The sequence below is a fragment of the Electrona antarctica genome, assembly GCF_951216825.1.
Source record: "Electrona antarctica genome assembly, chromosome: 21".
NCBI classification, from domain to species: domain Eukaryota; kingdom Metazoa; phylum Chordata; class Actinopteri; order Myctophiformes; family Myctophidae; genus Electrona; species Electrona antarctica.
In genome coordinates this window covers 39,068,339-39,091,358 of record NC_136802.1, presented here as the reverse complement: position 1 = coordinate 39,091,358, position 23,020 = coordinate 39,068,339, and the positions used below count along the sequence as shown (strand labels likewise).

Below are 23,020 nucleotides of genomic sequence, written 5' to 3'. Positions count from 1 at the left end.
GGAGGGGGGTGAGGGGACGGCAATGAAGCAAAAAAGGGCAGGCGGAGAAAGGAGCTCGACTTGGGTGTGCCTACAGCAGCCCAGCTGCTCAAGAGTCTCACGACAGTCCAGAGAGGGTCCAGGGAAAATGCTGGAGCTTCACGATAAGTCCTGAGGTTCTCAGAGAAACGCCAGATCCTCACCAACAGTCCTGAGGTCTCCAGGTCATCTCTGGATCCTCACGACTAGGGATGGAGCTCGAAAACCAGAAAAAAACCCCGATAACAAGCTTATTGAGTACCCGGTATCAATAAGCTTTGGGCTTATCAAGCCTGTTATCGAGCATAGTGGCCCATGTTTAAATAATCAAGACAAGAGGCGAAATAAATCTAATCACCCATGCTGGCACAAACATCTCGGTCTAAAAAATGATTGACACCTGACAACAAATGCTGCCCGGGTAAACAAAATTAGGCTTGTAAAGTGACGGCACACACTTTAACCACTTAAGGTAAAAAGGTCAAAGGTAAAAGATACTGGTTCTGTTCACAATTTCTTGTCGTCTCCCGTCTTTCCACAAAATAATATAAAATGCTCGATAGCGGGCTCGATAAGAACCCTGCTCGACAAGCCTGATCGATAAGGTGCTCGTTATCAACAAAAATGAACAAGCTCCATCCCTACTCAACGAAAGTCCCGAGGTTCTAACCGTTTCTCCGAATTTCACGACAAAAGTCCCGAGATTCACCAGGAAAACTCTTAAGATCCTCACGACAAACGTTGTCCGAGAGTCGAGGTAGGAATGTCACGACAATCCCCAAAAGGGTCTCCCCAGGAGCTCAAGATCCTCACGACGAAAAAGTCCCAAAGATCTCCAGATATAACTCCCAGAGATCCCTCGCCAACAGTTCAGACTTCTCCGGGGTAATCTCTATAGAGCTTCAGGACAATCCCGAAGATCTCCAGGTTAAAACTCCACGATCTTCACGACAGTCCCAAGGGGTCCTCCGGGAACGCCCGATTCCTCACGACAGTCCCGACGTCTCCAGGTAGCTCTGGAGCTTCCGCACCGTGCTCCTGTCCAGGGAGCAGAGGTCAAAGTCAAACGTGGTGTTGGTGATGTGGAAGTGTCCCGTCTCCTCGATGAGGTTCACGATCTGGAGGAGAGGAGGGGGAGAAAAGCAGAGAGGTGTCAGCAGAGAGGTACGTGTTGTCATTTAACTTATTTATTAGGACTGACCTCGAAATTTAAAAAAAAATCTGCTAAATCCTCCAGTTTTCTGAAATAAATATTTTCACCATTTTTGAGTGGTGCAAACCACTCCAACAACTGGCTTTGTTAGTACCTGTGTGTGTGTGTTTGTGTACCTGTCCCTCAAAAGAATGAGCATGGTTACTATGGTCACTGACATTACGTCAGACCACAGCTGATCAGGCTATATAAGACCTTGCACCACTCAGTTCACACGGGTGTGATTTTTCAAAAATAGCAGACCTACAAGCTCGTAGCGCGCCACTCGGTGGCGCGCTATGAGCTTGTAGATCTGGTATTTTTCAATAGCTAAATTATAACAATGTTTAAAACACCAAAAGGGGTTCCCGCCCAAAATGGGTTAACATAAGGCCAGCATTATTTCATTAATTCACCCGTATACCGCCAGCATTTTTCAGTGCAACCCTTATTACGCAGTGTTACCGCGACCATTATACTTTGGCTATATGGGCCATCGAATAAAGCTCGTTTTGACCTGGGATGTAATGTGGGAAAGGAATCCGAGATAAAAGGCATTTGAAAGGAACAACAGCAGCGTTCATTTTCAGTTTATACATCATCACCTAGCAACCCCATGCTAATGTAAGTAGGATTACGATGCAAGCTATCCTTTGGCGTATAGATCTACACCAATGGTGGGGAATGTGTTAAAAAACACCTTTGGAACAATTTGCACATTCATTGAGAGCAATAACTTCTCTTGCTTGCATGCAAAGGGTCTTTCATTTTGAAAACCACAAAATTCCCCCCCCCCCCAAAAAAAATAGATCCTCCCTACACCGCGCTTCTATTTGTCGAGGCCAATCGCACGACACAGCGAGTACTTTTTACACCACTGATATTTCTACTTTTACAAAAGGTACTTCCTCTCTCCCTCTGAGGAAGTTGGGGGGGAGTCAAAACCCCCCCATATAGAACAGCCCCATCGATGCGTCGCCACACAATCAAGCTTAATCCACCCCGAGTTCCGCACGCCGTTGGTTCCACCTCCCCGGCGGTTTAGCAGACATGGAAATGATTAAGTCAGCAGCCCCCCTCCTCCCCCCCTCCTCTCCCACAGATTGGAAAATGAGTGCATGTCATAGAAAACTCCTCACATCTCGGAAAGATGCCCCATGCACCGCTGTTACATTCCCATCTAAGTGCTTTCTTCCAAGTTAGCGTGGACCTCGTAACATGGCCGTGGTACAATGCCGTGCCAAAGGGCTGTCCTCTGCCTGAGTGAAAGCAGGTATGATGCGGCCCTTTGGCCTTCGCGTGAGGGACCGAGGACCGAGGTGGCGGGCTGGCCATGGGTGCATGTGTTTGGTCCGATGTACTAATAACAGTCCTACTGTCATGAGTCTGACATCTTACCAAAAAAAACCCAACCCTAAACCTAATCTCACAGGAAGCCACGGGTTAGTTTTAACCTGCCACAGGTTAGTTTTGTCAGATAAATTGATATACATTTTTGATGATATATCACAGTTTAACAATTTAATAATAATCAGGGTAATAATAATAATGGTAATAATAATAATAATAATTTAGTTAATGATATTTTCCAAAAATAGAAAAAATAGACGATCTACTAGCTTATTAGCCTGGCCCAGCCTGTGTGATTTATAGTGTAGAGGGCCGGATTGCCGGCATGAAAAACAGCGGAGAACCACATTTGGGATGACTACACTGTTATTGGTTAGCAAAATACAAGGAAGTGGGTTTCCTATGCCAGATTTTCCAATGGGTTTTCCCAGGCTTGGATACCGAGGCTACAAGCTTATAGATCTGCTATTTGATGTACATGAACAAAGCACGTTTTAAATGGTACCGAAACCCAGCCAACAGCATCCGGAATCAACATTCCTGTGCCCACCCTTGAGTGCACCCAACGCACGCACGCACGCACGCACACACACTCTCTCTATCTTGGGGGGCCAGCAGTCAGTCCAGGCATACATACACTTGCAAAAAGAAAAAGAAAAAAAAGTCTGCATCGAATGTTTTTCAATTCAGTATAAAATCACATGCATGTGGAGCATGGCCTATTGGAAGGCTGCCCACTGTGCCGTGGCTAATCTGCTGACAGAAAGCAGAGGCTTGGAAAGCCGTTCTGGCAAAAAAAAGAAAAAAAAGAAGAAGCTCCAGTCTCTAAAAGGCAGTGGCGGAAAGTACATATTACACACAGTACATTACTTGTACTAGTATGTGTACTTTACTTGAGTATTTCCAATTTCCGAACTTCTACTCCACTACATCTCAGAGGCAAATATTGTAGGCTATACTTTTACTGTATTGTACAGTTACTGTCCACCTCTGCTTGAGAGTCACTGAAAGACTGTCACTGTGTCATTATACCACGCCCCCAGTAAGGCTATCCAACGTTGAAGCGGCCACTACCTACTGGCGAAAAGAGGAACTGCAGCACTATCATGGAGGTAGACGGACGTTCATGACCGTCATGTGCGTCAGCCCCGGACCTCTAGGCTAAACGTCCGCACACTCGAGCCATTGAGTTATAATTGTACTTCCGGCAGTCTTCCGGGTGCTTCAAAACGCCATTGAGCAACTTCTATTGAAATGAATAGCGCGGGGGGGGGGGGGGGCTATGGTCATGTGTGTCCCTCTCTCTGTGTCATTACAACCCGTTACACAGTCATGTGTGTCCGTACCAACCTGTTGTAGTATGTGTCCCTCTCTCTGTGTCATTACAACCTGTTACACGGTCATGTGTGTCCCTCTCTCTGTGTCATTACAGCCTGTTACACAGTCATGTGTGTCCGTACCAACCTGTTGTAGTATGTGTCCCTCTCGGAGAGTCATCAGTCTCCTATGCAGCTCCACCAGTTCGTCGAGGTAAGCCTATAAAACCACAGCAACGTGTCACAAACGTTCTCTTTTCAATGCATCAACTTCAACAACAAGTACGAACAATAATCATGAAATGACATAGTTACAATGTCTCTTATAAGGACCACTTCACCACTTTTCAACTTATCTTCAAATAATTGGTCCCCACTAATGTTCATGATAAAATACCACACATTTTTTCTAGGAGGGCTGTGGGCAGTTCAGAAACGTTCCACCAGTGACATCATCAATGGGGAATCCAAGCTAATAGAAACTGCAGGCTTTCTATTCCTGAAAAGTTGCAATGTGAAAATGGAAGCCACCGTTCTCACGATAATACACATATAAAAAAATAAATTATATATATATATATAATATTTTTGAGTGGTGTAAACCACTCCTACAACTGGCTTTTTGAGTGGTGTAAACCACTCCTACAACTGGCTTTTGTGTGCAGAAAAAAATGAGCATGGTTGCTATGTTCAAAATAATTTCTGACGTAATTAAATCACACCCGGGTGAACTGGATGACCGTAGCAACCATGGTCATTTTCTCTGCACAAAAAAAGCCAGTTGTGAAATCACATCCGGGTGTGATTTCATTACGTCAGATCAGAGCTGATCAGGCTATATAATACCTTATTACGTCAGACCACAGCTGATCATGCTATATAAAACCTTACACCACTCAGTTCACACGGGTGTGATTTTATTTAATATGTGTGGTCCTTTATGTGGTCCATTAAGCACTGAAGTCCTATTTCCAAAATATTTGTCAAAAATACCACCTCCTAATTTATTTACCAGCCACTAAAACCGTCACAACTCCTGCATGCGTACCTTGTCACATTCTAGATTCTTGTTCTTATCTTGCTTGGTCTGCTTGGAGGGACTCTTCACCTCCAGGATCTGTGAGACAGACAGACAGAGGAGGACACGTTGGGGACATGGCTACAGACGATGTGACTGTGAGACAGACATATTGGGGACATCGCTACAGACCTTCCAGTCAATCATAGCGTGCAATATCCGAGGGCGCATTCCGTCCACACATTTCGCCCTCAAATTTTGAGGACACATTTTGAGGACGTAAGCTCTAGAATTATTAGTTACACATGTAGAATGGTACAGGCATGATCCTACCTGGTTGTTGCTGGTCTTCAGGTGGGGCGGGGCCTCGTTTCGAGAGGGAGGCGACGGGGACGAGCTGTTCTCACTCTCACTGCCGTCACTCAAACTGACCCTGCAGAACATAGACATCTGTCACTCAAACTGACATCTGTCACTCAAACTCGTGTAACATAGATATCCATTGATTTGAGCTCAGGTAAAACACGAATCTACACACATCGTACAGTAGGCCATTAAGCAACTAGTCGACTAGTTTACTAGTCGACTAGTAAATCCACTAGTCGACCTTGTTGGTACTAGTTGATAAGAAAAAAGAAAAGAAAAAAAGTTTATTTTTTATTTTTTTCCCCTATTTTGTAGGCCTCAAGATCAGGTAGATTATAGTTATAGTCACCAATGTTCACAGTTTTTAAATGTACAAATATTTATTTCCAAAAAAATAGGTAGTTAAACAACTAGTCGACTAGTAAACTAGGCAACTAGTCTTCTGCACACTCCCACGGTGGCTTATTATGCCCTATTCGTACTTCATCGCACGACGGAAATAGCCAATCTACAGGCTCACAACACATCACATCTCTGATGGACTGTGAGCTTGTAGAACGACCATTTTCAGCACGTGAGGCCATTGTACAGCAAAGTATAAATGGTGCTTTTACTCTACAACTCTTAGCGCCATTTCATCGTTCTGACCTGCGCTGGCGGTGCGTCAGGTGCGCGTGCACCGCCCTCTGATCCACGTCAGACTCCATGTCGTTGGCGTCGTCATCCTCAGAGTCGTCCGAGTGGTCGTCTGAGTGCAGGTCTGGGATTATGGTCTGCAGCGGACCTAGGACTAGTTCATAGAGAGAGAGAGAGAGAGAGAGAGAGAATCGATAAGGTCAAGCCCTTCTTGCCCTTATCTGCCCATTGCCATCCATTGTCAATGGCATTCAATGTAAAACTAACACAAACATTGTCCTAATAGGCCTATCTCACAGAATTTCCCCGCCCCCTTAATACGTCCCCTTTCCGCGTTAGTGGTGATAGCGTGACGTCACTCCATAGACACTACATGTTAACAGAGGTAATTTAAGAAGTCTACAACTTTTGTTTTCTCAAGGTAAGGTTTGTTCTATCTGTTCGAGCTGATTTACCATCTTGTTTGCTTCATAATAATATTGGTCTGTCACATTTTTACATTAGGAAATGTACTTAGATTCTCCAGAGAAAAAAACGTGTAAATGCTAATGTTAAATGACACCACTATCTACCGGAAGGGGGCGTGGAAAGGGGGCTGTGAGATAGGCCTATTGAGAATGAATGGCCATTCATTGTCTAGATTGTCAATTCTCTGTCTTCTAATTAGTAGCAAAATGCTACTTGATACTCGATACAATGAAAACTAGAAATGTACTCTGTCGAGGTGCCAACTTGCACCTTGCACAGAAGCAAGCGCACGCGCGCACGCACGCACGCACGCACGCACGCACGCACGCACACACACGCACACACACACACACACACACACACACACACACACACTTTTGCTCCCGATACGATTTCGATCATTTGATTTTGAGTATCTGCCGATACCGATTATTACAGATCCGATTTTTATAGAACACTTATGCCAAATCACAATAGTACAATATCCAAAATCACACACAATATTCAGTCTAATATGGATATAATATAATGGATACTAGGGATGTCCTGATCATATAGCTCAAACTATAGTGCTGGTTGTCTGGGTTATAGGACCCGCTGCAGTGGTGTCTGGTGAGAACTTAACAGAGATGCTGAAATCTCTGACACAACGACGTCTGGCTTGTAAGGCCAGACATCGCTGAGGGTATCCGGGTTGTAATGCCAAGGAGGAGGAGCGTTAACCTGCCTCCGCCAGATGGGGCAGCAGAGAGTACACTGGGTTCCCCCCCTCCTGCTCCCATCTGGGAACTCTCAGGCATACACAGTCCTGCCTTGATCCCACCTCTAGCTGCCGCTGATTGGCCAGGCCGTTTGGTGGCCGGAGCATCGAGTCTGCCTGAGAGTTCCCAGATGGGAGCAGGAGGGGGGAACCCAGTGTAATCTCTGCTGCCCCATCTGGCGGAGTCAGGTTAGAGGAGCGTAGCGAATGCTGCTAGCGCTCCCGATCTGATTCTGATCATTTGAAAATGACGTGATACTAGGGACAACCCTAGTAGTAACAATAATAGTAATACTAATAATACTACTACTACTATTACCAGAGCCGGATTTACCTTGATGAGGGCCCCCGGGCTGGAGCAAATTTGAGGGCCCCCCTTGGGCTATTTTGTTTTCATTTTGGGGTACCCAGGCCCCTAAAAAGAGAGGCAGGCACACATTTCACTTGAATTGGATTTCAATACTTTACAATTTTATAATAAAAAAAGCCCCCGGGCTGCAGCCCACCCTAGCCCAACGGTAAGTCCGCCTCTGACTATTACTAGTAATAGGAATACTTGCGACTGTAGGGTTAGGGTTATGTTTAGGTATAGTTTTCAGACTCCATCATGGCCCATAGCACTTATCCTACCCCCTTAGATAGCACTTTTTAGACTTAGATAGCATTTGAAACAGACTTATAGCATGTCATGTAGACAGCACAATAATTGCATTGTATGTAGTCATAGCACATCATAGTACATATGTATAGCATAGTATAGTATATATGAATAGTTAATATGTATAGTGTCATTATATAGACATGTTCTAGTTACGTTCTTAGCTTACGCATGTTTCTTGATAAATGCATTTTATATATGTGATGTATTCCCATACTTTTGTTCTTGCCTAATGTAAATCGCTCTGGATTAAGAGCGTCTGCTAAATGCCTAAATTGTAAATTGTAAATTGTAGTTTTACTGAGGTTAGGTATAGTTCTGAGGTTAGATTAGGGTCCGCAATTTAAAATGCTCATTTTGTTAATTGTATTGTCTTTTTTCTCTCAACTTTATGTTCTATGTTTCTATGGCTTATTGTGCATATTGCATATATCAAAACCGGTATACCTCCCGTTGTTGTCGATCGCATCGATAGTGTTGTGTGGCTATTGTTGTGTCTGCTACACACACATTCACAACAATATCCGGCCCGTCGGTAAAAGTGGTCCGGGCGCTATAAACGATGGGCACATTTTATGAATGGATTAAATCAGGGGTTCCCAACCTTTATATTGTCACGGACCGGCTGACAGTTCATAAAATGGGTTTTCGTACCAAAAAATGGGTTTTCGTACCAAAACCTAACGTTCTCATGGAAGACAGTTGACTGGCTCTTAAATAGGCTACCCGCTGCTATAGGCCTATTATTGTCTCCACCAGGCCGAAGGCATGGGGAGAGAGTATGTTTTGCACTCCGTCCGTGTGTGTGTGTGTGTGCGTGTGTGCGTCCGTCCTTCCTTCCGTCCGTCTGTTACCAGCTAATCTCTGCCACCGTTGGCCTGATCCATGCCAAACTTTGCACACACACTCCCTGGATGCCAACGACGAACCTCTGCCCCAAATATTCCTCAACGGCCTGTTATAGCGCCACCATGAGGCCGATTTAGGCAAAACACATTTCTGTAGATTACTCGTACACATTTTATCCATACATCACACAATTCGGTATACACTATCTAGTGTATCATGTGATCAACACGGATCTGCACCATTTCCCCTCTTCCATCCTGATTGCCTTCCAAAGCTCACATGATTGGTCCGTTTCGAACAAAATGCCACAAATCACAAACACAGTGTGCAATTTTCGTGAAATTAGACACGCACATTTCCACTAGGCCGAGGACAACATGCCACTCATTTCTTCCCCAAATCAGCCTCAAGGTGGCGCTATAACAGGCCAATTCCTGTTTTTAGCTATAACTGCATCGATCTGTATACAACTTATGTATGCGCACTCCCTAGAGGCCATGGAAAAACATTGTCCCTGCATCCCTCCACATCTGCCGGTTATAGCACCACCATGAGGCCGATTTCTGCAAAACACATTGCTTATGTTAGTCGCACAGATTTCATCCAAATGTCACGCAAATCGGTACACATGATCTCTGTAGTCATGTGATCAAGACGAGTCTGTTGGATTTCTCAGATTCTACACTGATTGGCTAACATTGCCTTCCAACGTTTTCAGGAGTGGCCCGTTTTGTACGAAATGCTGCACATGTCCTGCTCATCCAGAATTCTATCCTCATGCTATAAGTGATCTGGCTCTGCATTTCCTCAACAAAATGAAGAAAATTGTTGCAAAAAAATAACAAAAAAACATGTTTATATTACTCCTAAACATTTTGCCAAACATCTCACACAGTCCTATCCTCCTGGTGGAGACCTGTGCCCAGAAGGGCACTTTTTCTAGTTGTTATATATCATTGACCTAAATGGCGTTATATAATTATCAACAATAATAGTATGATAAAAAATCACACCCGTGTGAACTGAGTGGTATAAGGTCTTATATAGCCTGATCAGCTGTGGTTTTATACGACGGGAAAACTTGGAATTCCCCTCTCGCGCACGTGTCCCGCGGACCGGCCCCCGGTACCGGTGGTTGGGAACCTCTGGATTAAATAACCCTGGGCCCTCAAGGTGTTTCTAACATTTAATAATGTATCCTGAAATTGTATGTGTGACTATTCAGTATTCACCACTGGTGGGGAGATACCTTGCTCCTTAGTGTCCGGATCTGGTGTACTTCCTGGAAATGTGTTTTTCTCAAGTCTGGATACACTAGTGTCTCTTCAGAAGTTCAGGTCATTTAACAGATTGAAACTCTTGCCACACTATTTACAGTGGTATGGTTTTTCTCCAGTGTGGAGATGCAGGTGTATCTTAAGGCTATCTAACCTACTGAAACTCTTGTCACACTGTTTACAGTGGTATGGTTTTTCTCCAGTGTGGAGATGCAGGTGTATCTTAAGGCTATCTAACCTACTGAAACTCTTGTCACACTGTTTACAGTGGTAAGGTCTTTCTTCAGTATGGATTCGCTGGTGTTTCTTCAGTTGACTTGCCACAGTGAAACTCTTGTCACACCGATTACAGTGGTATGGTCTTTCTCCAGTGTGGAGACGCAGGTGTGTCCTAAGATTACCTAACCGACTGAAACTCTTGTCACATAGTTTACAGTGGTATGGTTTTTCTCCAGTGTGGAGACGCAGGTGTTCCTTCAGATACCCTAACATATTGAAACTCTTGTCACACTGTTTACAGTGGTATGGTCTTTCTCCAGTGTGGAGACGCAGGTGTGTCTTTAGACTACATGACTGACTGAAGCTCTTGTCACACTGTTTACAGTGGTATGGTTTTTCTCCAGTGTGGAGACGCAGGTGTTTCTTAAGACTACCTGAATGACTGAAACTCTTGTCACACTGTTTACAGTGGTAAGGTTGTTCTCCAGTATGGATTCGCTGGTGTCTCTTCAGTTGACTTGCCACAGTGAAACTCTTGTCACACTGATTACAGTGGTATGGTCTTTCTCCAGTGTGGAGACGCAGGTGTGTCTTAAGACTATCTAACCTACTGAAACTCTTGTCACACTGTTTACAGATGTGGGCTTTCTTTCTCGTGTAACTCTTTACTTCTCCCGCCAGAGCTAAACTCTTGGTAAACTGTTGATGACCGTTAGATTTGGGTTCATCTGTGTCTCTTTGTGTCTGGCTGGTTACAGAGCACTTTATTTTCGGACAGGCTGCCGAGGGGATCTGTTCATTCCTCTGTGTTTGGCAGTAGAGGTCGTTGTTGTGGCTCCTCTTCGTGGGCTCATGGAGGAAGGTGGAGGCACAGGGATACGGACACTCAGAACGGGATACCCGAGTCTGGAAACCTTGGGCCTCACTCCTTCCTTCCATCATCAAATGCAGTTATAAATGGACTGTGATGAGAATGAGAGTTCCAGGTTCCTCTTTTGGGTTTGGACAATGGTCTTTTATACTATAGCGCTCTCTCCCTCTTCTCTGTACAGTATCTCTCTTCACTCACTTGTGCTGTTGTCTCGGGAAAGTCCTTCTGGATAAAGCTCTACAATTAACGTCGAGATGAACGAGATGAAGTGAAGACAACTCACACTTATATAAGCTGACCAGGAGCTGAGGTCTGACATCACACAGGTCTGACATCACAGGTCTGACATCACTGAGGTCTGACATCACACACACACAACATAAACTGTTGCAGCCCAAACATAGAAATGCAGATTTGTGCAGGCCATCCATTTTTGAGAGATTTGCCTACACTATGATAGTTTTTTGAGCGGTGCCTTACCGCTCCAATGACTGGCCATGTCTGTCTGTCCAGCCAGCAGTGTTGCTGAGCAGCGTACACCACTCAGTTCACACGGGTGTGATTTTTCTTTTTGTATTCGCAAGCAGCGATAAGACGGGGCCGAGGTGCCAACTTGCGCCTTGCACACAAGTAGGCCATACATGGCCTGCTTGTGCGCAAGCAGAGCACGCAAGTACAGCTACTAACTAATGACTATTACACCTGCCGTTTTAAATCCTTTAGACCCGTTATCGACCTTATACCAACCTTGAAACGTACCTTAGTTACGTCACCATCGACAGCCAATAAGGGTCCACTATTCTTACCCTGACATACATACATACCCAGCCGATCACCAAACGTACCTTAGAATGAATCAAGAATGGTGGTCCCTTATTGGCCGGTGGACGACACCGACATACATACATACATATACCCAGCCGATCCATTACTCGCCGGTGGACAACACTGACATACATACCCAGCCGATCGCAGTACTTACAAAGTACTTACAATGTAATTACAATGATTGCATTAGAACTAATAAGTAATGTTATATAGAGAGGCGTGACATCATGCTCTTCCAAATCAGGTTGGAGACTGGAGATCATGTAACTTTTTGTTACCCCCCACGAATCAACCGTGCATTAGCAGGGTCCATGCATACTCCACACAAATTAATGGAAACGCAAGTTCAAGGGGGAGTGGTTAACCAGGCTAGGAAAATCTTTGACGAGGCATTTTTGATGTCAAGACAAGAGTGATCAGATCATAATAATCTTGTCTTGTCTTGTCTTGTCTATCACTCTTGTCTTGACATCAAAAATGAATGAATTATATTATAATTAATTCATTGGGAGATCTAAAGGTCAGAGGTCCTTTGACGAATGACTGTGAGCTTCAGTTCTTGAGCGATTCCCTCCATATTGCAGAATTTCGTGAAAAACAGCACAGAACTGTCCAAAACTGCGAAAAACGTCGGAATCTGTACAAAAACAATAAGGGGTCTTCGCCCCTTCGGGCTTGACCGTTAACAAGGACATCATGTGGTCATCATGCACAGAGCGGCCATGCTGCGTTCTGATTGGCTGAGCAGTCCTTGTGGCCTAACGGCAACATGCTGCATTGTGATTGGATGAGGGCTGAGCAGTCCTATGGCCTAACGGCAACATGCTGCATTGTGATTGGGTGAGGGCTGAGCAGTCCTTGTGGCCTAACGGCAACATGCTGCATTGTGATTGGGTGAGGGCTGAGCAGTCCTTGTGGCCTAACGGCAACATGCTGGGGATGGGTGGGGTGTAGGTGGGTGTGCGCAGTGGTGGAAAAAGTACTCAAATGTTTTACTTAAGTAAAAGTATCAATACTGAAATATAGAAATACTTTGTTAAAAGTAAAAGTCCAGGGAAAAAATTTACTCAAGTAAAAGTACAAAAGTATTGGCATCAAAATATACCTAAAGTACCAAAAGTAAAAGTAGTCACTGTGCATCGTGTCCCATTTTAAGTTTTCAAGTGTTTAAAAAACCTTTTGAAAATAGCTGATCTATAAGCTCGGCTATTTTCAAATGGCTGAAGTGGGTAATGTATATGTTTTGTAACAATAATCTAAATCTTCAAAGTAGATAGTAACTCACGTTTTCAAATAACTGTAGTGGAGTAAAAGTACAATATTTGCCTCTGAGATGTAGTGGAGTAGAAGTAAAACTACTGGAAATTGGAAATAATCAAGTAAAATACAAATTCCTAAAAAAATGTGCACTTAAGTGTACTTAAGTAAATGTATTTAGTTACTTTACACCACTGGGTGTGCGATGGCGTCGATGTGCGTGCAAATTGAGACAACACAAGTTGAGGTGTCAGTGACGTCCATGCAGATGTGACGGGGGGGGGTTGTGCTTCTGTGTGGAGAGAGGGGGGAGGGGGGGGGGGGGGGGGGGGTGTCAGGGACTCAGACCGGACCTTGGTTTCTGATGGTGGGTTGGGGGGGTTGGTTACCTGTGTGCGCAGTGGCAGGGACAGCCACCCTTTTCCTGATGACGAAGTCCATCACTGCATTCACACAGAAACACAAAGCGCACACACACACACACACACACACACACACACACACACACACACACACACACACACACACGGAAGCTAACAATCAGGCTATATCTCAGTAGCCTGGCTAATAAGCCAGACTCAAATCACACTGTCGTGTGGTATTTGTGTCTGGAGATGCTGTGTATGGATCTTGTTTCCCGCGGGGCGGGTTCAAACATTTTCTCTTTGACGCAATTGGTCAGAGCTACTGTCAGTCAAAGGTATCAAGCATTGAACGTCACTGTACCAAAGCCCGCCCATATTGCATACCGTGTCCCGATTGGCCACACCAGTTCTCTGGTGTAGGAAATGGGCGTACAATTGAGCCTCTCCAGACCGTAATCCGCCGGCAGGCAATTTATTTTTGCCAACGGCTGATTCGGTCTGGCTTATTAGCCAGGCTAATATCTCAGGTCTCCTTGCTTTTACATGTAACGCTAGTTCCTACCTGCCAACAGTATGTTTATTCACTGTATTATGAAGGTAGGATACTACACACTACGCTGCTGTTGGTTGGAGTTGAATAAAGAAGACATCATAACTTCTCTTCTGTTGTTCGGTTAACTTGGCCAGCTTTTGGACCACTCTCTTTTTGAGAAGGTCGCGACGTCGCTCCTCCATCTTACATCACAGCTGTAGTTGTCTGTGCGTGTTGCTTCAATCGCTCCATTCATAACATTGGTTTCAGCGGCATGGGCGCCATCTATCGGCGCCGATGTGTAATGGCATATAAAATGTCTAGACCTCGGATATAGTACAACCCTGTTTTTTAGGATATTATCATTGAAAAAAAAAAAAAAAACGTCTCTTATATTCAGCACAATGCGGTATAGTAGCCTGTCGCATCGCACACCAAAAGGCAAGGCTTTGTGAGCTTGTAGATCTGCGAAGTGTGACTCAGACATAGTGGTCTACATAAGGGTCAGGTCTCAGCTTGATGCTGTGCGTGTGTGCCAGTAGAATTACCTTGCCGTTTTTGATGGTTGGGAGCAAAGCCTGAACTGGAACTAGCGATGGAGCTGGCTGGACTGGGCTGCTCAGACTGGGAGAGAGGATGGAGAACCCAGGGAGAAAAACAAACAAACACAAACACACACACACACACACACACACACGCACACGCACACGCACACGCACACGCACACACACAGAGACAGAAAACAAGGTCATATATTACTAAGAGATGACGAAATAGAGTAACAACGATAACTAAAAGAACGGCCACTGTAGGACATGCACCAACGTGTCTCGCTGTGCAAGACCTCGGTTTGATTGACCCCGAGTATGTAGCTTTGACCTTTCACCTCGATGGTGACCCTTGGCTCTTTTTGACACACGCTTTTTGAGGGCGCTTGTACGTCGCCACTGTCTGAATGATCCTGGGTTGCTAGGAGACAAAGGGCTCCATTTTCGTCACCGCTAAACCCCTAATCCCTAAACTTCTTTGCCTTTTTTTTTTACTATTTTGCAAAACACTTTTGAATAGTTTTTGGTCAAAACAAGCTTTTTTTTTTACCCATAACTCCTGAACCAATGGTTGATTTTTTTAACCCGTTTTGACCTGAGATCAGATTCTAAAAATGTCTGTTTGAAAATGACAGTTTTCTGAAAAAGCTATGTTTCTATGTCAGTCGTTCTTCGATTTTTCAAAGAAGGGCTAAGCTACTTAATAAGCTTCTCTGTGTAGCTAGAAAATGCATTTTGTTTAATTGGATTTACGAAAAAACCTCCATCAGTGACCCAGTGGTATAGAGAAATCTACAGAGTACTTCCAACGGAAAGGCTCAGTGCCAAATTAAAAGAGAGAGAAAATAACTTTATGAATATATGGCGACCGCTGATAGATTACTTGCCCAGGGATCTATCTACTGTGATTTATAAAGGAAGTGATTCATTGGATTGGAGAGCCCCAGCTGTACTCTTGCAATTTGCCTTCTGATGTGTCCATGTGTGTTGTGTATGTATATGTGTATTGTGTATATATTTGTATTTATATATTTTTACCTAATGAATAACTGACTGTATTGTGTGTGTGCTGCTCACCATTTTCTGTTTGTTTGTTTGCTTTTTGTTTTTCTTGTCTGTTTTATTGTATTGTGCTTATAATTTATACCTTTCATTCATCTTTATGTGAAAACATAAAAATTCAATAAAAAGTTATTTAAAAAAAATTATATATAGCAGACCTACAAGCTCGTAGCGCGCCACTCGGTGGCGCGCTATGAGCTTGTAGATCTGCTATTTTTCAATAGCTAAAGCATAACATAATGCTAACACCAAAAGGGGTTAATTTTCTCTCTGTGTGAAAAGAGACGTCACCACTTGCCTCCCACGTGTAGCTTTGTTTGTATGCTAGACACATCGTACCTCCAAAAAATATATAATAATAATAATAATAATAAAAGAGTAAAAACACTGGCACTGGCGATTGAATTAAAACATTTATATCCGACACTCAAAGAGTGTCAGCGTGAAGCAGTGATTTAGGAGAACCCGGCTAGGGGTCTGAAATGTTTTCCAGCTGATAAGAATAATGGGCAGTGTGCGAAATAAAACACGCCGCTGGTCAAATTGATCACACGCTGCTCTGCAGGTGTGTGCGCGTGTGTGTGTGTGTGTTAACAAAAGATGCCAGATTCAAAGCAGAAACCTCCTTTAAAGCAGTCGTTTTCAAACGGTGCACTGAGTGGAGGCATACCGCTGTGTCCTGACTGAGACAACAAGTCCAGGTGTGCCTTGGGTTCTTGTTGACGACCAAACATTATTATAGCAAATACAACGGTACAAAAAAATCACACCCGTGTGAACTGAGTGGTGCAGTGACGTCACACACTAACCATAGCAACCATGCTCACCTGTGCGTGGGGCCACGTACAGGTACCACGTACAGGTACACGGGTACCTTTGCACCACTCAAAAATAAGAAAAAAATCACACCCGTGTGAACTGAGTGGTGCAAACCACTCCAACAACTGGCTTTGTACCCGTGTACCCGTGTTTGTTCGTACCAAAAAAACGAGCATGGTTGCTATGGTTAGCAACCAAAAAAACGAGCATGGTTGCTATGGTTAGTATGTGACATCACTGACACAATAAATGTGTAGTTGCACCACTCAAAAATAAGAGTATGAATTGTCTTTTGACTACAAAAAATGTGAAAACTGAGTGGTGCAACTCCCCCCCCCCCCTCTCTCTCTCTCTGTCTCTCATTAGCAGGCAACAGTGCAGCACTATCTCTCCGCACAACAGCGCCAGGTTAACACGGACATTGCTGTTCCTTGGAAAACACTCAAAAACAAAACATGAATAGGAATAGTGGAAATAGCTGATCTATACGCTGAAAACTCGTCACAGTGTGACGCATGTTGAGCTTGTAGATCCCCCCCATTGCCGCGATTAGGCAATCATATAATTACGACAGACCTATAGGCATTTACTGGAACATACTGCAACACAGCAAGTACAAGTGTGGAATCAAGTCTCCAGAAAAGGTTGGGACAGTCAGGAACGTGCCCGTCCGACGTGCACTTTGATTCAGGAGGAAGTTAACAAAATGTGGCGACACAGACACATTCCGACAAGTTCTCACCAGTGCTCTCTGCTCCAATGCACTGACTGCAGTGTGTGCGTGCGTGCGTGCGTCCGTGCGTGCGTGCGTGCGTGCGTGCGTGCGTGCTCATAATGTGGGGAGATCCTTGTTATGTTGTGTGTACGAGAGCCAAGTGTTCAGCATGTGTCCTAGTGGGTCTGAATGAATGTAGCAGCAAGCAACCCCTGGCTGGGTGCTTTGATAAAACACACTGTCTTTGATCTCACCCTCTCTCTGTCTGTCTAAAGACCTTTTTCTGTTTTCCGCTGCCTTTGATAAGTCTCTCTCTCTCTCTCTCTCTCTCTCTCAAACCAATTAACAACGAGCAGAAGAACCAATTAACACCAACAAGCACAATAACCAATCTACACTAAGCAGCACGAGAACCAATCTACACTAAGCAGCACGAGAACCAATCGACACTAAGCAGCACAAGAATCAATTAACACCAACGAGCACCAGAACCAATCAACACTTAAATACCAACGAGCACTAGAACCAATCAACACCGAGGAGCACAAGAACCAATCAAGCTCAAGGAACAACCAATTAACATGATCAAAGGAACTAATAAAAAGCTTAAACGGGACACTGTCAGTGTCAAGGTGAACGCGTGGTCTTAAGACTATTGTGCATTTTAGCTGAGCAGTAGACATGTGTGGATTCTTATTGGTTGAGCAGTAGACATGTGTGGATTCTTATTGGTTGAGCAGTATTCATGTGGATACTTATTGGCTATGCAGCAGACATGTGGACCCCTGGACTCGCATAACGGCACCCACTTAGAGAAACCCCCCCTCTATATCAAAGTACCATTAACCCATTTTGTGCTTTTGGTGTTTTAAACATTGTTATAATTTAGCTATTGAAAAATAGCAGATCTACAAGCTCATAGCGCGCCACCGAGTGGCGCGCTACGAGCTTGTAGGTCTGCTATTTTTGAAAAATCGTGAAAATATATATTTTAGAAAACTGGAGAATTTAGAAGATTTTTTTTTAAATTTCGAGGTCAGGGCAAAATGGGTTAAAGGCTTGAGGAGAGTGTCTTGGATGGTTGCTTTCTAATCGCACAGCAAAAGCAAAATGGAGGCGTGCCCCTGGCCTTACTGAGTGACAGGCAGCTAGATGTGCCTCTATTCCAGGAGGACAGCACTGCCCCGGCTTAATTTATTATTCTGTGCCTATCGCTTTGCAACCAAACCCCTTAGTAAGGCTATCCAACGTTGAAGATGCCACTACCTACTGGCGAAATGTGGAATTGCAGCACTTTAATGGAAGTGGACAGCGTACGTTCATGACGTTGGGCGGGGCTAACGCTCCAGTTCGGTCTCTATCCTTCTTTATACTGATTGCAACGCGAACGGGGCCGACTTCGCAAACGTTCGACACAGCAACTCGCGGTGTTTTCTCTCGTGCTAGAGACGTCGCGGTCTAAAACTATACTTTATCGTACCAAAAAAACAACTAGTCGCCGTTGTTGGAAAAAGTAGTGGCGGCAGCGAGATTCGAACGCGGGAGTGTGTGGATCCGCTTTTGCGGTGGGGGGGGGGTTGAAAGCAGGCGTCCTTGGACCAGTAGGACCAGAAGACCGGTTGTAGTCGTACTGCTGTGACTATACACACACAGCTGGGCTGGCTCTACTCTGCACTGCCAGCTGTCTGCTCACATGACCAAGACAGATTGCCTCAGATCCATGCTCAAATCACTGCAGACATGTGTGCGCTGTGCTAGGCTGTGCTGGCTCAACACCATCGTTCAAAACCACGTTCACAAACTCAACACAGTCGAATCAATCAACACAATATGCTGCTAGCTGTTTATTTTTCCCTCTCTGCAAGAGAGGAGCTGTGAAGTTTTGTCGTGTGTCGTGTGATCTGTTTGTATTGTGTATATACAGTATGTGTTGTCGTTTTTTATCCTGATTGCACTGCTTGCACAAAACAAATTTCCGCAAGGACAAATAAAGTATCTATCCGTCCATAATTACAAAGAAGAAAAACAACAAAAAAAGTGTTGTACCCTGCCCTTTTTTCTTCTAATTATTTATTCGGCCCAAAATATTGTGTTTGTTGTCATGATTTGTCACGCTCCGAGTTGGCTTTGTTCGAGCCTTACAGGTCTTTAAATAAATACTTTTTGAAATGTCTATGGGAAAAATGCCAGTCGTCATCATGAAAGGGGTGGACAGAAAGGAATTTGGTGTCTTGTCGTTTTTCTTAAAAAAAGAAAAAAAAGACAGCTACACAGCTAAAGTTTAAAATAATGGTTTAAAGGTGTAGTGAAATGAAAAATACGTTTTTCACACTTTTAGACCATATCCGTGGTCATCATAATGGTCATACCTAACAATGGATGCCAAAAAAATGGGAAAATTCTCATTTTTGTGTGTTTTTATATCAAACGTCCATAAAAATATATTTTTTATTACTTCCTGAAAACGAAAACGTGCTGCGTGATGACGTGTCGAGGCCCACATCGATAAAAGCCAATAAAAATGAAGCTCACCCGTTAAATTCCCCATATCTCCGCATCCGTCCAGCACAGGCTGCACAGCTGCTACTGATTACAGAAATCTTCCGTTTTTATTCCCATTCAAGATAACATCCAGAGAGTGTATTACTCGGTTTTAACTTAATCATCACGCTAAAAAAATTGATCTGAAAACATTATAGGGTAGAAATAAGCCACATAAGAGTAAACTGGTAAAGCTGTCCGACTATCTGATTTGTAAACAAACATCCACACGCTGTCCTGCGTAGCATAGCTACCCGTCCCTAGCTACCGTCCCATCCCCTGAAGGGATGCGACGCTCTGATTGGTTCAGAAACTTCATAGCTGTGTTTCAACTTGAGACCGTCTGAAACTTCAAAATAAAATGTCCACCATTTCCGTTTCACTACGCCTTTAAAGACACAGTTGCGTTCCAGCAGGTCTTAATGGGTTAATTAAGGAAGCCACTGACCGGATGCTGTTCATTTCAGTTATGGTTGTACAAAATCTACTTGCAGAAACCCGATACAGCAGGTCATCCACACGACGCTTAAAGTTAATCTGGCAATCGTATTATTAAAAGTCATCAGTCTTCGCGAGGTATAGAGCGTCGCAGCAGGGCCGGTCCTGAGCAATCTGGCGCCCCAAGCATGATTTTTCGCGCCCCCTCCAGCCCCCCCCCCCCCCCCCCCCCCCAAAATAAAAAAATAAAAAAAGTTTTTTTTTTACTCTGTCCCAAAAATTGAGGAGACACTGTGGAGGCACTGGGGGGACAGTGGGGACACTGTGGAGGCACTGGGGGTCCATTGGGGAGGCACTGTGGGGACACTGGGGAGGCTCTGTGGAGGCACTGGCGGGACACTGGCACTGGGGAGACACTGGCGAGGTACTGGGGAGGCACTGGGGAGGCACTAGGGGGGCACTGGGCAGACAGAGTTGGGACAGAGTAAAAAAAAGAAAAGAAAAAAGAAGTTAAAAAAAGAAAAGTTAAAAAAAAAAAAAAGCCGCTGCTTCGTCGGCCTGTAGGAAGAACCGGGCCTGCGTCGCAGTCCCACCCCCTACCATGGACCAGGAAATGAATCCCAATGCATTTTTCCCATAGACATTTCGTAAAGTATTTATTTAAAGACGGTTACGCCGCGGACAAAGCCAACTCGAGTCGTGACAACTCATGACAACACAAACAATATTTTGGACCAAACAAATAATTACAAAGAAGAAAAACAACAAAAAAAGTGTTGTAACCTGCCGTTTTTTTTCTTCTTTCTTATTATTTTTTCGGCCCCAAAAATTGCGTTTGTTGTCATGATTTGTCACGACTCGAGTTGGCTTTGTCCGCGGCGTAAACGTCTTTAAATAAATACTTTCTGAAATGTCTATGAGGAAAATGAACGGAGAATCATTTCCTGGTCCATGGTAGAGGGCGGGACTGCGACGCTCTATAGCGATATAACGATTTAGCAATGAGCCATTAACATCGACGTTCTGTTCAAACACCTCAATCTGAGCTTCAATTTTAAAAAAAATAAAAAAACATCTGCTGTTTATTACAAGGTGGCGCGGACGAAGGGGCTGTTGACTGGGTCGCAGGGCCGAGAGACACGCATTATGCGGACAGACGGGTAAATCCCTACCGAAGTCCTGATGTCACTCGCTCAATCCCCTGGGCCAGGGCCGTAGAAGTTTCATTTTAAATTATCTCATATAAGCATTGTGGTCCAAAAATAAATAAACTATCTCAGCGATATTTTCAGGGAGTTGAAAAAAAAACAGGCAGTCAGTGATATTTTAAATTTGTAATAATTCGACGGCATTTGCGTTTTCTCTCAGTCAGTCGATTCTTTATTATCCATTTGAGTCAAACCACAGCGACCGTGGGAAGTGGATGGGAAGTCCCTGGCAGTCTAAATGACAAAAGCGATCTTTGTAATCTTAACACAATTAGTGCCCAAGACGTCCACAGACGTCCTAGGAACTATCCCATGCAGTGCCCAGGACGTCTGTACACGTCTTGAAAAAAATTAAAAAAATTGCGAAATCGGATGGGCACCCCACGTCGCTATTTTGAAAGGGCACATAATGTGTTTTAATACTTCAGCACAAACCAAATATTTTATAAGAACAATATTGATGTAACTAAGAGATTCGACGAGATTTAGAAGAAATAATCAAAAGTCGTGATGCGACATTTCCTGGTTTAATGCGGGGTCGCTTAGCGTTCCGCTGTTTCTCCAGAGCCGAGTAGCTGACACTTTCTGGAGTGGGTGTCGCCCGCCTGTGTGTGTGTGTGTGTGTGTGTGTGTGTGTGTGTGTGTGTGTGTGTGTGACTGTGTGTGAGACTGTGTGTCTGTCTGTAGTGGCGTGTCGCCCGTGTGTGTGTGCAGCGTTACATGAAGAGCGTGATGTGACGGAGGCGTGTGACAGGCTTGAGCGTTACAGGCTTCCTGCACGTTTGCATAGTAAGTGTGACGTGCGGTCGCAATAAGATGAGTCAAGTCGAGGAAGACTGTCCTGGCATCGAAATAATAACGTCTACACTGCAAAAGGCCTCTATTATAGAATAATAATACCAGTAAGTAAGTAAAAACGAGCATTTGATTTCAGTGCTTTTTTTAAAATGTCAACATATTCCCTCTGCCTACTGGACTGGTCTTACTAAACCAACAACAACAGAATGAAAGAGAGGGCCGAGGGGAGGGAGGGGGGTGATTTTGGGGGTCCTCCTGTCTTCAACAAAGACAACAGGAGGCTATTGAGAACTTAACGAGGTAGCCCCTCCCCCCCCCCCCCCCCCCATAAAGATAAAAGGAAAGAATAAAAACTACCTAGATACATTGGAGAAATGGAGAGTGAGTGAGAGATACATTATGACAGATAGACAGACAGTTTTGTATTGCTATACATTGAGGAAATCAATGTTTCTGGACAGCAATTTTATGAACGCAATTCTTTCCTTTCTTTGGCCATTTGTAACCCCCAAACCCAAAGCTGGAAACAACCAAGCCAAGCTTAAAATGCTGTAAAACTGTAGACTGGATATTATCGGCAGCAGTGGAAAAAAAGTATTCAAATGTTTTACCTAAGTAAAAGTAGCAATACAATACTGCAATATGGACAATAGCGGTAAGTCCAGAATTTAACATGCACTTGAATAAAAGTACAAAAGGTATTGGCATCAACAAGTACCAAAATGTCCCGAATGTTCCGTTTCAAGTTTTCAAATGCATAAAAATCTTTGGAAAATAGCTGATCTACAATGATCTTTGCGTCGATTTTTGCGTCGCCAAAATGTACAGTATATTCTGTCTATAGAAGTGTCTATTTCTACGTCTCTAAATGTTTTGATGATTTGAACATGGTGGACCCTATTGGAAACAAG

General features: G+C 44.1%; 1 protein-coding gene across 3 annotated transcripts in view; it reads right to left on the bottom strand.

Moving 5' to 3' along the window:
- Window positions 1-999: 999 nt before the first annotated feature.
- Window positions 1,000-23,020, bottom strand: part of mllt3 (MLLT3 super elongation complex subunit) — an 81,633-nt gene continuing 59,612 nt past the window's right edge. The window contains exons 9-15 of one of the 3 annotated variants that reach the window (XM_079491004.1): window positions 14,529-14,604; window positions 13,437-13,526; window positions 5,909-6,050; window positions 5,228-5,327; window positions 4,925-4,993; window positions 4,025-4,096; window positions 1,000-1,136 (exon numbers count right to left, since the gene is read on the bottom strand). In XM_079491004.1, coding sequence (XP_079347130.1) covers window positions 1,005-1,136; window positions 4,025-4,096; window positions 4,925-4,993; window positions 5,228-5,327; window positions 5,909-6,050; window positions 13,437-13,526; window positions 14,529-14,604 — 681 coding nt within the window. In that variant the 3' untranslated portion in view covers window positions 1,000-1,004. The remainder of the gene's footprint in view (window positions 1,137-4,024; window positions 4,097-4,924; window positions 4,994-5,227; window positions 5,328-5,908; window positions 6,051-13,436; window positions 13,527-14,528; window positions 14,605-23,020) is intronic. The other 2 variants (XM_079491005.1, XM_079491006.1) reach the window with 2 other exon arrangements.